General features: G+C 56.8%; 1 protein-coding gene across 24 annotated transcripts in view; it reads right to left on the minus strand.

Moving 5' to 3' along the window:
* The window catches only part of LOC111846029 (protein tyrosine phosphatase receptor type F), a 120,711-nt gene that overhangs the window by 34,303 nt on the left and 70,214 nt on the right, over positions 1–16,194 (minus strand). For 6 of the 24 annotated variants that reach the window (XM_072704273.1, XM_072704279.1, XM_072704274.1 and 3 more), the window contains exons 6-13: positions 14,948–14,965; positions 13,659–13,769; positions 9,877–9,888; positions 6,286–6,555; positions 4,662–5,243; positions 4,248–4,381; positions 3,127–3,271; positions 508–813 (exon numbers count right to left, since the gene is read on the minus strand). In XM_072704273.1, the coding sequence (XP_072560374.1) occupies positions 508–813; positions 3,127–3,271; positions 4,248–4,381; positions 4,662–5,243; positions 6,286–6,555; positions 9,877–9,888; positions 13,659–13,769; positions 14,948–14,965 (1,578 nt within the window). The remainder of the gene's footprint in view (positions 1–507; positions 814–3,126; positions 3,272–4,247; positions 4,382–4,661; positions 5,244–6,285; positions 6,556–9,876; positions 9,889–13,658; positions 13,770–14,947; positions 14,966–16,194) is intronic. The other 18 variants (XM_072704285.1, XM_072704284.1, XM_072704282.1 and 15 more) reach the window with 6 other exon arrangements.

Raw genomic sequence — 16,194 nt, forward strand, 5'->3', positions numbered from 1 at the left:
CGAGGATTAGTCTGTTGGACCTTGTGGCGGCATGAGCTTCTGTGAGAAGCGGCTGATTACAGTAGCCCTGCGGAAGGCTTGGGTGGCAAACACGCTTTGTCGGGGTCCACGTGCTTATCACGAAGGCACCATTCCCCTCTGCGCAGCCAGGATTTGGCTGGTTTGTTATTTTCAAAAGGTCAAACTGTCTGCCCACACAGCTGTGCAGGAGGCTTTCACAGCCGGTCACTAGAGGGCGCAGGGACGTCCCTGCCAGCCGAGTCTGTTTGCCACCGAACCCATCTGGCGAGGCTGCTTCTTATGCATCCAGGAGAGACCTCATTCCTATGAGCGCCCCCCACTGGACGTTCCCGATACTAGCCACCGAGAAGCAAAGCCCACGTCCCTCCACCAATCATGAGCACCACAGGTCAACCGTTAGTGAGCCAGAAAGCCGCTTGTTACCCTGTGCACCGCGGGCACAGGAGAGAGGTGGCCGGTCGCCGTGGCGACGGCCCGTAGACCTACCGTCCTCACTGGTGCGGACGTGGGTGACGGGGCTCTCGGGTCCGGGCCCCACGTCCGTGTGCGCACGCACCCACACCTCATACTCGGTCCACTTCTCCAGGCCCTCCAGCACGCAGCTGGTGGCGTCGGCCGCGAAGCCTGTCACCTCGTGGCGCTGGGCGTCCTCGCCCTGCGCCGCCCGGTAAGCCACCGTGTACGCCGTGATGGCGCCATGCTGGCTGTCGGCAGGCGGGGCCACCCAACTCACCTTGATGCTGGTTGAGCTCAGGCTGAGCAGGTGTACCTCCTGAGGAGGTGCGGAGGGCGCTGCAGGCAACAACCAAAGGGCGGGGTCAGGCAAAGGGGGGGGGGGGGGGGGAGTGCCTGTTCTGGACCAGGAGATGGGTTCGGCCCAAATGGCGCCGTTCATTTTGAAGCCAATTTGCCGAGCCTGACCAGAATGTGACCTTACACTGCTGAGATCTGGTTAAAAAAAACAAACCCGTTACTGCCCCCTAATGGTCTGATTGCACCCCGGCAGGGAGCAGAGAGGCGTCACTCGGTGGCAAGTGCGTCTCGCGGGTTTGCGCTTTCAGTGTGTGTCACATTCACAGGCTTTTTTCACCGAGTCTACGCGGTCCAGACGTGCCACTTCATGATGGTGGGAGTGGAAAAAAAAAAATAACAACAAAAAGAAAACAGGAAAGCACATATACATGCAAATGGAAAGAGCTGGGACATGGGGGGGTGTTTCAGCATCCAGAGCAGGGTCAGAATGAGTGCATTGGGCCTCGGGGCGGCCTGGCGAAGGAACGGGCGCAGAGGGGCGGCAGGGAACGTGAAGTGGCAGACACAGGCCTGGGGAGACACGTCCTCACTCTGAAGGCGCGAGCGGACGGAATTTTCAATGTAAACATAGAGAGATAAACAGATAAATATATAAAGAGAGACTGACGGGTGACGGTGGACAGGAGAGGACGCGGAGAGAGCGCCTCGGTGACATCGGCACATCTCGCGGAAGCGTGACTCACGCTGGCAGGAGGCGGCTATGGCACCAGCGGATAAGTAGCTCAAACAGGAGAGTGATTTGGGGCCGCGTTCCTATGGGAACCCGGCGCGGTGTGCGTTGCGGATAGGGGGGTGACAAGTAAAACAAACGGCTTAAAATAAACATGGATTCCTTTTGTGGGCCTTCATACATATTTCACCAGGTTCTGCTGCGAATCTGGTGAGGAGAGCCGTGCCGGCAGGCCGCGGTGGCAGGGAGCCGTGATCCGGTGAGGAGTGCCGTGCCGGCAGGCCGCAGTGTCAGAGAGCCGCGATCCGGCGAGGGGAGCCGTGCCGGCAGGCCGCGGTGTCAGAGAGCCGCGATCCGGCGAGGGGAGCCGTGCCGGCAGGCCGCGGTGTCAGAGAGCCGTGATCTGGCGAGGGGAGCCGTGCCGGCAGGCCGCGGTGTCAGAGAGCCGTGATCTGGTGAGGAGAGCCGTGCCGGCAGGCCGCGGTGGCAGAGAGCCGTGATCTGGTGAGGAGAGCCGTGCCGGCAGGCCGCGGTGTCAGAGAGCCGTGATCTGGTGAGGAGAGCCGTGCCGGCAGGCCGCGGTGTCAGATAGCCGTGATCTGGTGAGGAGAGCTGTGCCGGCAGGTCGCGGTGGCAGATAGCCGTGATCTGGTGAGGAGAGCTGTGCCGGCAGGCCGCGGTGTCAGATAGCCGTGATCCGGCGAGGAGAGCCGTGCCGGCAGGCCGCGGTGGCAGGGAGCCGCGATCCGGCGAGGGGAGCCGTGCCGGCAGGCCGCGGTGGCAGGGAGCCGCGATCCGGCGAGGGGAGCCGTGCCGGCAGGCCGCGGTGGCAGGGAGCCGCGATCCGGCGAGGGAAGCCGTGCCGGCAGGCCGCGGTGGCAGGGAGCCGCGGTGTAAGACAGTCGATTAGGGGGAGAGGCCTAGCACCGCCCTTCCTGCTTGTTCAGAGGTATTTACATCAAGGCCAGTTCATACGTCTAAAGAGATTGTGAATGTTACCCATTACACCACAGGTCTCGCACCATTGGGGGCAGGGGAGCCAGGACGTGCTCTAGAACTGCAGGTACAACGAGGAACAAAGACTCGAGATGTACGAGGAACATTGGTTAACTGTTGGTTAACCCAACAGACAATAGCGTGCACAGCCGGTTAAGCCCCTGTATCTGACAGCGGCAGCCCATAATAATTAGTTTGTATATGAGACGGCACCGGGTGGCTGGTGAGGGTCAGATGAACAGAGATGCAGGAATCACACACAGACACACACACACAGACACACACACACACACACAATGAAGAGGGAATAACACAGACACTCAAAATGATGAGAGCATCAGTAAAGACTGACTGTCGCTCTCTCTCTCACACACACACACACAGCAGGCAAACACACACAAACGCAGGCAGGCACACACACACACTCATGTTCGACGTACCTCAGGGCTCTGGCAGTGTACAGGCGGCCCTTATTCTCAGGACTGGGGGGGTTAATTAAGCAGATTCCACAAAGACTCAAGAAGGTGAAAGAAAACCTTTGCTGACTGTGATAGCAGAGTTATGGGGGGATCATTGGGATGCTGTTGGGGAGGGGGGCGGGGCCGACGGACGAACACGGCACTTACTGGACTGTGCCGTCCGGGCCTCGATGGGCGGGGTGTAGACTCCCAACCCCATTTCGGAGCGAGCCGCCAGCATGAATTTGTACAGGGTGTCTGGCTTCAGGCCGTCGACAGCGTAGGACCCCGTGGGGCTAAAGGTCTTATCCATCTGGGGACAGGGATGGAAAGGCACACACTAGACGGTTAGACATGGAGACGCCCGTCCCCCCAGGACCCCCAGAGTCCCTGGAGCGCTGCCGTTCGAAGATCTCCACCTGCGGCTGCCGTTTTTATCCCGTCTAATTCAGATTTCATCGCCTGTGTTCTGATGCATTATTTATGAGACAAGAAAACGAACAGCATATAAAATAGGGCTGTCAAACGGGCAGCGTACAACCCCGTACAGGTCGAGAACGGCTACTGTCCAGCAGGACGGCATCCATTACAGCAAAGAGGGGCCCAGGAGGACCCCCCCACGCGGGCGCTCACTGGGAAGTCGACAGTGGAGCGGCTGCCTGCCTCCCCCATGTTGTCCGTAACAGGTAATTACACTAATAGTGCTTCCATTGTGCGATGCCAAGTGTCAAAGGTGATGCGATTATCAAACAACGAAAATAAATCAGGGCAGAAATGCAGAGAGCATATGCATGAGTCACTCCACGTTCAACAAAACACCTTTGCTTTTTCCCGCAGAGGACAAGACTGGACTCGTGGAGTGTTTCCTCGGAAAGCGACTGTGCGGAGTTCACGGCGTGGGTGAAGGTAACACCAAAATGGAGCCAGCTAGGCAAGGGGACGGAGGATCGGCAACGGGGGGAGGGAGAGGCCACCCCCGGGGTACAAGTCCCCTTCCCGACAGGGCGCCCTACACCCAAGGCGAGGCTAACAGACCGAAAACTATTTCAACTCACATACAACTCCTGTCCCTGCAGGAAAAAAAATTTGTATTCGTACAAAGCAGCTGCCAGCAGAAATGTGCAGAGCAGCAGTGAGTGTCTGAGTGTGCGAAGTAATATTGATCAGTAATTAGAGAGGACTGCAGCAGACTGCTCACGACGAGGGGAAAGGTTAGGGTTAGGGCATGCCCAGCAGGACAGGATGGGCTCACTAAGCGTCTCCAGCTTCGGCGGGCCCAACACACCCACCTTGATATCGGAGTTGGCCTCCCAGTAGCTGAGCTCGTAGCGGGTAATGGACTCCTGGACAGGCCAGAGCCAGGTCAGCATGATGCGGGTGTCCAGCTCGGCCTCTGCCTCAAAGTTGGACGGCTGGGCCGGCACTGCAAGGAACACGTGATTATGACAGGTGTCAGGTCCCCTGACCAGGATTGGTGGTTACAGGGGCAGGACTACAGGGGGACTAATGCTGATTGGCTATCCTACCCTGTCACTCACTGATCCAAAACATCTCACTGGCTAACAATAAGGTTGGCCCCTCTATATAAATTACAGCTCCCCACCTTAAAAATTCCTAGAATCGCCCCTGAGCGGGTGGAAGGCACGCAGGGACATTATCATCTTCAAATGGCGTGTGAGAAGGCGGCTGGGCCCAGTACTCACCACCCTGCTGGGTTTTAACCTGCAGGACGTCAGAGGGGGGCCCGTCCCCCACCGAGGTGAAGCCCAGCACCCGGATGCTGTAGGTCATGTCCGTCTGCAGCCCTGAGATGGTGGTCAGCCGGCTGTCGTCGGTGTTGTGCTTCTGCCAGGTACTGAGGGGGGCGCTGTGGCTTAGCGTGTAGTAGACGCGGTAGCCGCGGATCTGCCCGTTGGGCTCCTCCGGCGGCTCCCACTGCACCAGCATGGTGCTGGAGCTCAGCATGCGTGCCTGCACATGCAGAGGCGGCGAGGAGGGTGCCTGCTCGCCCGTGCGCGCCTCCACTGCATCACTGGGCGGCCCGCGCCCGATGTTGTTCACCGCCATGACGCTGAACTCATACTCGGAGTAGGGGCTGAGGCCGCCGATGCTGTAGCGTGTGGTGGCCACACCGTCCACTTCCTGGAAGCCATTGTCTGACACCTTGGGCTTGTACTGGATGATGTAATAGGAGACTGGTTCCGAGTTGCCCGAGTCCCAGGTCAGTGTGACGCTGGTGGCTGTGGTCTCTGTCACCATCAGGGAGGCGGGCGGCTTTGGCAAGGCTGGGGGGAGGGGGGGGGGGGGCAGAGACAGGGGAGCGTCAACAGCGGGAGCCAGGAGCTGCCGTCGAGGACCGTGCCTGAGAGATCAGAGCCCCGCTCCTCCACAGGACACGTGGGGGGCAGGATGGCGCTCCACACCACCCCCAGAGTGGGTCACGAACCCCTACAGGTACAATCAGTCTGCCACCGAACACACGAGGGGCTCTGAAAATCCCCTCGCCCCCTCCTAATCAGCCTTACCGCTTCATTTATATTTATATACCGAGAAGCTGCAGCTTTGTAGATGAACCCAGCGTGGAAGTTTAAACGTCTTTGATGAATTTGCGGCGTGTTGCATCACACTCTTATCTGAGGGTTCGCCTTGGCCTTTGCTTTCGTCTCTTCACATAGTAACGCTGAAGATGCCGACTCTTTCTTAGCAAAGACGGATGTCTGACTCCCATTTACACCGGTGACGTCCGCACGGGCCTGCGGGGGGGGCATACCGAGCCCCCAGCACGGGAGGCGATGCAGAGATGGCACCGTGAGAATGTTCCGGAGAGGCTCTGGTTCTGGTTTGGCCTGCAGTTCACATTTATATTTATGCCTTTTTCAGGATGGCGGCTTTCCAACACTGGGACACTTTAAAGTTCCCTGTTTCTGGGTTTGGTGTTTACTCCCCCCCCCCCCCCAAGCTGTGGGATTTTCCGGATTCGGTAACAGACTCGATGGCATCTCCGGAGGGACGCCGAACCGTCCCGGCAGTGGGGGAAGATCTGAGGCAGGCATCTGACAGCTCAGAGCACCCCCCCCCCCCCAAGGAAAAGACGGCCGTCCTCAGCGGCCATCGGGGTCTGTCCCTTTCATCACGGTAAGCAGGAGCTGTCTGCATTTCTACATACGCTAGAGGTTCAGGGGAAACAAGACTTTTGCGCAAGAGCCCATGGCTAGGCTAACAACTAGCGACCCGCCTACAAAGAGGCGCTTCCTGTCGGAGACCCGGCTCGGCAGCGGTGGCTCCCGGCACTGATGGAGGTTAGCGGCGGTGATGAGGCGGCCTCACCTCTGACGGAGATCTGCGCAGTGGCCTCGATCATGCCCAGCGAGGAGATGGCCACGCAGGTGTAGTTGGCTGACTCGCGAATGTTGGACACCTCCAGGACGTTGCGGCCCACCGGCATCTCCTCCTCCCGGGTGAGCTCCACCAGGCCCAGCATCCACTTGACGTAGGGCATGGGGGAGCCCACCGCCACGCAGGTGAGGTTGACGCTGCCGCCCGGCATGACCTCGTGGTTGGTGGGGGGGATGGAGAAGCGGGGCGGGACACGGCGGACTGCCGGAGAGAACAGAGCAGAAGGTGGGGGCGAGGCAGGGGAAATTAGGGGGGCACGGGGGAGGAGTCACGCTGTGGTACTGGGGGGCCCATGGATGTGCCCCGTCTAACATACACCACTTGGCACTTGCACCTTGTCCCCTGGGTCTGCAGGGGGCGCTGTCATTCTGTGTTATATAACTGCACTGGGGTCTGTGAGGCCTGGGACATTTGACCACAGCTTGATGGAAACCTGGGTCGCCTCTCTGGCTCGCACGCCCCGCTAACGGCACCCACTCCAGTGTCACAGATGTCCCTCCCGCTGTATCAGCTAAATCTAAAGGCACAAGGTGCTGGCACATGACTACGGGCTGAGAGAGTCCGGGAAGACGGTTTTCCCTGGGGGGGGGAACCTGAGGGCGAGCGGGGGCAGAGCATTCACCCGGACCATGTCACCCCCACAGGGAAATGGACTCTTCTGAACCTACTGCCCACAGGGGACACTCCAGGCTCAAAATCATTTCGGGGGGGGGGGTGTGTGTTTCCATGGAAATACTGATCTGCACATGTGATCAGAGCTGGTAGGGAGTAAAGCTGGTGCCTAAGGGGGTGCAGCTGATTAAAAGCCGGACCGGGACAAATGGCCAGGAAGTGGAAAGGACCAGAAAGCGGACTGGGAATGCGGGGTGAGAATGCAGCCTTCCTGACATACTGCCCATATCAGGCTATCCTACTGCAACACGGGTCACGGCGGTTCTAGAAAGACCCCATAAAGACCCCATAAACCCCATACCTACCTGGGACACACGCAGTGTGTCTGCAAACACGGCCAGTCTCGGTGTGTGTGTGTGTGTCATGCGTAAATCACATTGGGGGACTATATGTCCCCACAATGTGATAAAAACTGGTTATTTTGAAGTTGTGGGGAAAGTTTTTTGGTCTTCACAAAGATAACCTCAGCCTTAAATAAATAAATAGAAATATGTGAATGCAATAAAACAACTGAGAATGCCGAAATACTTGTATTTGGTTTGGTTACTTATAGTTAAGGTTAGGGCTGGTGAGGGGTTAAGGTTGTCATTGTTGGGATTGGGGTTTTTCCCATAGAAATGAATGGAGAGTCCCCACAAAGATATCAATACCTAATCTGTGTGAGTGTGAGTGTCTTTGTGTGCATGCCTGTGTGTGTGTCTGTACCTGTGTGTGTGTGTGCGTGTATGTGTGTGTGTGTGAGTGTGTGTACCTATGTCTTTGCGTGTGTGTGTCTGTGTAGCTGTGTCTGTGCGTGTGTGTCTGAGAGTGCGTGTGTCTGTGTGTGTCTATGTACCTGTGTACCTATGAGTGTATGAGTGTGTGTCTGTGTTCCTGTGTGCTTGTATGTGTGGCTCCCTTTAACACGCAGCGATAAACCTTCACAGCTGTGAATGCATCAAGGACACTCAGAAACAGAGCGGCACTGAGTCAGGTTGCCGAGACGAGGCGTCAGTAGCACGGCATGCTGGGTAGTGCAGATTAGGAGTTAGTCACCGCGCTGGCAAACGCAAGAACACTAGCCATGGGCATGGAGATGGACACGACTTGATTTGGATTGTTTCTGAATGGATGGACTGGGAGATGGATCGGGTCGCACCAAACCGCTGGTGGGTCGCAGCCCGTGATTGGTCAGAAGACGTCAGGAGTTGTGTGAGCACAGACGACATGGCGATAAAGCAAGCCGGCATGCGGGGCATGCAGCGGCAGAGGCCAGGTGCATCGTGGGAAGGGACAGCACTGTCAGGCATGGCATGCGAAGGCGTGCAGGTGGGACATCACGGGAGCATGGAAGTAAGGAACCGGAAGTCGACGGCCCACAAACTGGCCCACGGACCCCATTCCAGACAGGATGGTGGGAAAATGGAGGAGATGGATGGGCAACGGAGAGCAGGCAGCTGGGCCGGAACCCTCACCCCCAACGCCAAAGCATGCCTGCAAAGTGACAGGGCCTGATGAAAGCCAAGACAACAACAAGACAAAGGCGCCAGCTCACAGGTGCAGCCGCAGCAGCAAAGCAGCGATGGAGGGTGGCGCTCCTCCCGACGCCTGTGCCCCCTGGCGCTGACACAGAGACAGAGTGAAGCCACAACCGTCTGGTCGCCCAGGCAGGAGCGCGAGCAGGAAACCGGAGCAGCTTTCCCTCAGAAAAGTGGTCAGAGCAGAACCACCCAATGGCAGAAGCCCGAGATGCAGACACTCAATCGATTAATCATGCCGGAGCCTTCGGGAACTCGGCAGCGTGGGGAATATGCTATTCCACGCCGGTACTGATATTACGCTCCCCTCGGCCACCCGTGAGCTCAACCAGCCACACGAGAGTGACATCATCCCTGCCCTGACCCGCCATGTTGGCGCCAGATCTGATCTTGGTCTTGGTGGAGAAGCTTCAGTAACGCAGGGAAGCCACAGTCAAGGTAGGTTTCCGTAAAAATAAATAAATAAATAAAAACCCAAAGTACATTTCAATAGAGGACCACAAGGCAGGACTGCTATCAAGCACCAAAACCCAGCCAATGGGCACCATCAGCATCTCGTCTCACGCCAGCCGGCCTTTGTGGTAGAGCCCCTCGACCCTCCCACTTAACGAAGAAAATGCCCGTTTCGTACGCCGCGAAGACGAGCACTTATTAGCCCTAATAATGCTAAGAGCTAAGGGTACCAGCTAACCCTGCGGGACAAAAAGCATGCGAGAGCGAGACGCAATGTCCAAACAAAGACCTCCGGCTTTATGTGAAAGGGTAAGGACAACGGATGGCAGGAAGTGCAAACCCGTCTTTTAGCGAAGCTGAAGCGGAAGAGGAAGATGGTGTTTTTAACCTCCCACCCCCCAGGACTGCTGATGTCTCCACGGGGAGTCAAGCGAAAGCCGAAACGAGCCACGAAATCTGACGGTTGGGTGCTCCACCCGGAACCTTCCGTGATGTATAAACCCAAGACCTGTAGAGACATAGGCAAAGACCCCAGCAGGACCGGGAACGACCGCCTAAAGATGCTACCCTGTGAGGAGGCGATGCCGGACAGCGCCTGAGGACGGGGTGGGCGTGATCCCCATGACAGGGGGGTGGGGGTGAGCGTGCGGACGGACAGCAGGATGGGGTGGGCAGAGGTGGACAGCACATGGACATCCAGCGAGTCATGCAGGCATTCCCCGAAGCGTGACACGGACGGGGAGTTGGGGGGGGGGGGCAGACGAGTGGGTGACATAGCAACAGCACTGGGGAGGGGCCGGGGTGGGGGGGGGGGCAGCGAGGGGGCGGGTCTGGGCCGCACGGAACCTCGCGGGAAAGTAACAAGCGAAAAGGGACCAACCTTCGCGTTGATCTGAGAGGTGAGTTTGGATTGATTGTTTGGATGGCGGGGTGCGATGGGATGGAGAAAGAAGGGAAAAGAAAAAAAAAGGAAAAAAAAGAGGAAGACAAGATAAAAACAGAGAGAGTAAAACAAGCCAATCTTCTGCTTATCCACAGAGAGAGTGAGAGCGTGATGTAGACAGGCCCCGCACACGCTAACACACATACTAACACACACGCTAACACACATGCAGGCACCTTCACACGCTAACACACACGCTAACACACATGCAGGCACCTTCACACGCTAACACACATGCAGGCACCCTCACACGCTAACACACATACTAACACACACGCTAACACACATGCAGACACCTTCACACGCTAACACACGCTAACACACATGCAGGCACCCTCACACGCTAACACACATACTAACACACACGCTAACACACATGCAGGCACCCTCACACGCTAACACACATACTAACACACACGCTAACACACATGCAGGCACCCTCACACGCTAACACACATACTAACACACACGCTAACACACATGCAGGCACCTTCACACGCTAACACACACGCTAACACACATGCAGGCACCCTCACACGCAAACACGGCACACGGAGGCTGAACCTAAACTGAAACAGACCTGACCGGCCAGGCCTTTCCTTGACTTGGCCTCAGCCGCCCTGAGAGCAACACGCAGACGTTAAGCAAACATGCCATTCACACAGGTCACTCCTTCAGGTTAACATGTGACGCATGTAGCTAAGCTGTTCTGACAGCAAGTTTGCCTCTGATGATGTTTGCTGCAGACCGTGTTACCAGCCCCCCCCCCGGTGTGGGCGGTACGAGCCTCACACCATGCTGACGCCTTTCTTTGTGGATCTGTTGAATGATACATTCCTTTGTTGTTTATTACATTCTTTCAGGGATTAACCCACACACACATATACATACATACGCACACACACATACGCACACGCACACACACACCCCAGCTCTCACACGACCCTAGAGACGCACAGAAACATGGACAGGACAGACGATGACTGACTTCCTGTGACGGCACTGGGATAAGCACTGGGAACAGGATGGACCCTCACATGTACAGTGTTGCCATGGCAATGGGGCCGCCTCAGAAAGGTCAGAGGGCGGCCAAAGTGTAGCTTTTTAAAAAGTTAAAAAAAATACGGGAAAAGACGACAGGAAGCGAGACAGAAAGACAGTGAGAGAAGGAAAAGAGAGAGAGAGTGAGAAAGACAGGAAGAGGGACAGAGTGATTGAGAGACAGGCAGGAAGAGAGAAAAAGAGAGCAAGAAAAACAGGCAGGAAGAGAGTGCGAGAGACAGAAGGGAAGACAAAAAGAGGGAGAGTGAGAAAGACTGGAAGAGAGACAGAGAGCAAGCGAGCAAGAAAGAGAGAGAGAAACCAAGAGAGTGAGCGAGTGACTAGGGGCTGGTGATGGGCCCTCGACACAGTGAGCGCCCCTTGTGAGGACGACTAGTGAGGACGTGTTGGGGGGGGGGGGGGGGGGTCACATTCACACCCGGGGCACCGCGCTCAGACAAGACAGAACGGCGTGACGGACGGACGGACGGCACCGCGGAGCAATGCGTAATGGCCCATTACGGACTCCGGTGCCCCCCCCCCCCCCCCGCCGGCGTTACGGTGTTAGTGGCACAGAATGTCATCACACAGCGACAGCAGCAACAAGCCCAGCCGTGGTTAGGTCTCAATGAGGTTACTGGGAATAATGATGTTACTGGGTGGCTGTGTCTGGTGTAATGGGGGCCATGATACGCACACATGGAGGTGACATGGCTTCATGCACACGGCCAGTCTGCGCCCATGGAGACCTGCGCAGAGCCCCGAGGGCCCGGAAGGCTGTCTAACCCAGACGTCCGAAAACTCGATAACCCGAGCAGATGCACGCAGTCACGCTCAGCAGCGCCCCCTGTCTGTCAGACAGAAACACCATGTTAGCGCGTGTCTGACTGGCGGGGGGGCAGACGTTGCGGTAACAGCCCTGGGGGGTTTCCCCTCCCCCGTCCGCCTTGGACAGCATTCTCACCTGAGTGGTGAGTCGGCCCTGTTCCCCGGGATCCCCCAGAGATCTTATTTGCCAGACTGCCAGACAGTCATGTGACCTGCGCCGGTCACGACGTGCCCCTGGCATTTCGGGCCCGCTTGCGGACGGGGGCCGCACCGGCTACCGCCCCAGGGTCGTCTTTCATCCGAGGCCACGACGGCTTCTTTCGCTTGCTATTCTCCGGAAGGTCGCTCTCTGTTTATCTACGTCTCATAACAGTCACCACAACAAACGTTTATTTTCTCTCCTGTGTTGTTTGCACAAGCCGGCAGACGTGGGAGGTGTGTTCATGCGAGCCTGGAGGCCCCCGCCCCTTACAGCAACAAAGGCATCGGGCCTCGGGTTCGACCTGATATATGCTTATTTCTGCAGCCTTCAGGTGCGGCTCCAAAGACCGCGGTTGGGTTTCGCTGTTTATGGCGAGTGAGAGATGAAGGTCATTTCCTGACAGGTCGAGAGCCCTAAATAAACACAGCGCCACAGGAGTCAGCCAGGGTCCGCAGCATAAAAAATAAATAAAAGCCCCCATTGCCCCCCCCCCCAGACCCCGCCGCCTCCCGAGGTGTTCCAGCTGTAGCTTTCCGTCGGGACGTCGCGTGGCTCATCCTGCTCCACCTCTTCAGTCAGCCTCGGGTCCAAATGTCAAAAACAAAAATATGTGGACTTCATCCTCCTCTATCGTTCCTCTTTCAGATCAAAGTCCCAGCGGGAAAAAGGCGATTTTAATCTTTAAACGGCGACGCCCAGCCATATGATGGAGCGCATTAGGAATAATAATAATTCAGGAGTGACATTTCTCATTACAGCTATCTGTGACAGGACTGGATTCCATCAGATAAACGGTATCCTCCTTACCCATAATCCCACTGTGCTAACCAACCTCGCCGAGTGTTGTGGCGCTGATCCGATGGCGCTGATCCCCTGGGTCCAGGGGATCGGTTAATAGCAGATGAGCTGCGACCAAAACGACGTCAGTCACGTAGAAGCGTGGGTTTTGGCGCATGGCCGCTTGCAGTGTGACGGTGCCTTTACAGGTGGGAAGTGGAGCGGCTCGCGTTCCCAGCGCGGTTACAGCCTGCCCTGAGCTCGCTGGGAGCCACGATACACCCCAAGATACGGTTTCAGGCGCATTTTCTGCTACATGACACTGCAGCCTTCCCCGTCTCGGCAGCCTTTGAACGCAAAATGACGGCTGGCTGTAAATTTAATGGCTGTCTTTAAGGGCAGCACTTCTGGAGCAGACACCTTGGAGAACATGGAGGTCTCAGTTCCCTGCTGAACAGGGGCCACAAAATCAACCCCCCTCCCCCACATAAAGGCGGGGATGTAACCCAAACATGCGCCGTGGGTGTGCTGGAATTCCCCCGAGTCTCGCAGCTTCATGACCTCCCCTCAAGCCCCTCCCCCTGAGACACCCCCGCAAACTGCCGACATTACAGGATCTCGGACGCCTCACACCCGGAGCCGAGCTCCGTGTGGAAACGAGAGAGACCGGGCAAGTCGACAGGGCGGCGCTCTTGAGCCTAAGGCATTTCCCCTCGTGTCTGTGGCACAGAAAGAGTGGGGTTAGTGCTGGTCATTCCCACGCTGGACACGGGGTGGGGGGGTGAGGACACGTACGCCCAGCGGGCCGCAGTTAGAGGCGATGGCGGTGAGGCGGTTAGTGACGCCGGGCTGCTGGAGGTGAGGCTCTTACCGCGTACGTAGAGGTTGGCTGGGGCCGAGTAGCGGGTGCCGGCGCTGTTAGTCGCCACGCACTCGTACTTGCCCTGGTCGGACTCCTCGCTGTTCTCGATCTGCAGCGCTCCTGGGGGGCGGGGGGGACAGAGACAGGACACAGTGAGTGTTTGCTCAGGGTGATAAAGGCAGACCACAGCTAGAGGCCAACTGGACACCCCCCACAGACACCCGGATACACGCAAGGGCGATGCTAGGGGCAGCCTTGATCACTGATAAAGTCACTCAGAACCTGATGGCATTCAGCCAATCAGTCACAAGGCAGTGGCGGGAGGTGGCCAATCACATATCATTATCGTCGATAAAAAAGGCCCATAATAAACGACTGCTAATGCTAACAAATCGCTAAAGAGGGAAGGAGCCTCGGACGTGTTAAATGGGGACTTACCAGAGCACATCACACATCTGCACCGTTTTAATTCTTAGCCCTTTTATTAGGGTCTCAGAGCACATGGGGGTGGGGCCCTCACAGGACCCGCCTTAAAGAGCGCAGGCGGGGGATGGGGGCTGGTCACCATGGTATCCCCGCGTCGGCGCAGTCGTGAGATTTACACACACCAGACACCATGCAGCTAGCAGGTGAAGCACATTTAGAGAGAATAAAGGGCGTAACCAGTGATGCATCATGGGATGGATGGCTCTGCTGTTAAGTGCTGACACAGGTAACAGAAATAAACAGAGCGATAAACAGCGTGAGATGACATCCAGAACCGTGTCTGCTACCAGGTGGCTCTGACCCGGGACTGAGAGGAATTCATGTGGATCATTCCGGAAAGACATTGAAATACTGCAACTAGAAATAATCCATCTTCCCGGTCAGGGTCATGGCAATGGCTAATAATAATAATAATAATAATAATGATAATAATATGAAGCAAAGATTCCGGCTAGTCAGGCTGCAGCTGTCCATAGGCCTCCAGGGGAATCTTCTTCTGCAATCCTGAGACCAGCATTGCCTGGATGGCTTCCGTTAACTTGGGGGGGGGGGGGGGGGGGGGCTGTGTATGTGGGGGGGTGGGTTGCTTCTGTGTCCCTCTACTAAACCCCTGTGAGACCCGTCCACCATGACGTCCTCTCCCAGGATTATTATGGGCTGTTTTTGCGGAATACACATACATAACAGCGACGATGCCAACAATGTGCTGGACAGAGGGGGTGTCGTGGGGTGAGAGAAAGCGGGGGTGGTGACAGTGGGGGGGGGGGGAATGGAGTGAGCTGACATTTCAAGGGACTTCCCAGCATTCTTACCTCTGATTGGTGTACCACCTGGTGAGGTAATTTGAATGCAAATAAGATTAGAGAGAAGAGTTAGTGCAAGAAGAAAGAGAGAGAGAGAGAGAGAGAGAGAGAGAGAGAGAGAAAAGAGAGAGGAAAACATCTGAGTGAAAAGGAAATAAGAGAGCAAATCAGAGCTTAGTCACCGTCACTCTGGGTGGAGAGTGGAAGGGCTGGACAGGAGGCGGGGGGGGGGGGGGGGCGGGGAAGCTGGATAAGTTAGCAGAGCACCGGGGCCTGATCAGGAGCTGCTGACTGGCGGGCAGCCTGCTTAACCCACACCAGACTCAGCCAGACCGGCCGGGATGGCTCCAGGCCTTTGTGACTTACACGGTCTGTCCCACATTAATCTGTAAGAATTGTACAAAAAACATGTACTTTTTGGAGTGGGTGTGGCCTTCGGCGGACTAGACCACACGGTATGGGTCAAGGTGGTCACTAGCGTACCAGACTGCATGGTATAGGTCACGGTGGTCTCTGGCAGACCAGACCGTAGGGTATGGATCACGGTGGTCTCTGGCAGACCAGACTGTAGGGTATGGGTCACGGTGGTCTCTGGCAGACCAGACTATAGGGTATGGATCACGGTGGTCTCTGGCAGACCAGACTGTAGGGTATGGGTCACGCCTCACCCAGGGAAGCTGGAGAGGGAGGTACAGTAATGGGTCACAGCAGGTGCCATGTCAATCCAGTCTGGCATACGGAACCAACTGCTGGCTGCTCGGAGATGGTGGTGGGGAGCAGGGCTATGTACGGGGGGGGTGCACTGCTCCGGGAGAGCTTTCCTCTGATGGGGGGAGGGGCTGCCTGTCCTGCGGGGCAGCTGTCCATCCCACAAAGCCAGGGGCACTGTCTGTTTGAAGATGGCGCCCCTTTAAGGCTCTCTCTGCGAAATCTGAGTGGCCAGGACGGATAGCTTAGTCTGATCCCTCGTTTATTTAATTAAATGGCACACAGTGTGACAGCGAGGGGGAACAATGGATGTCTTTATGAGAATGCCCTTGGCGGGAAACGCCCCAGGCCTCAGCGGGCCGCCTTTCACTGCCAGGCCACATCGGGACGCAGCTGTTTGACCATCAGGATATGAAATGGGGGAATTTTAGCCGAGCAGGACTTACTGCTCCCTGTCCCCCACACTCTCCAAACGCCCATCAGCCCCGGGGCTGTGAGAGGGGTGCGATCGATCCCGCGGGGGCACCACGGACGCTGGGACCTGACCG

The sequence above is a fragment of the Paramormyrops kingsleyae genome, chromosome 21 (genome assembly GCF_048594095.1).
Source record: "Paramormyrops kingsleyae isolate MSU_618 chromosome 21, PKINGS_0.4, whole genome shotgun sequence".
NCBI classification, from domain to species: domain Eukaryota; kingdom Metazoa; phylum Chordata; class Actinopteri; order Osteoglossiformes; family Mormyridae; genus Paramormyrops; species Paramormyrops kingsleyae.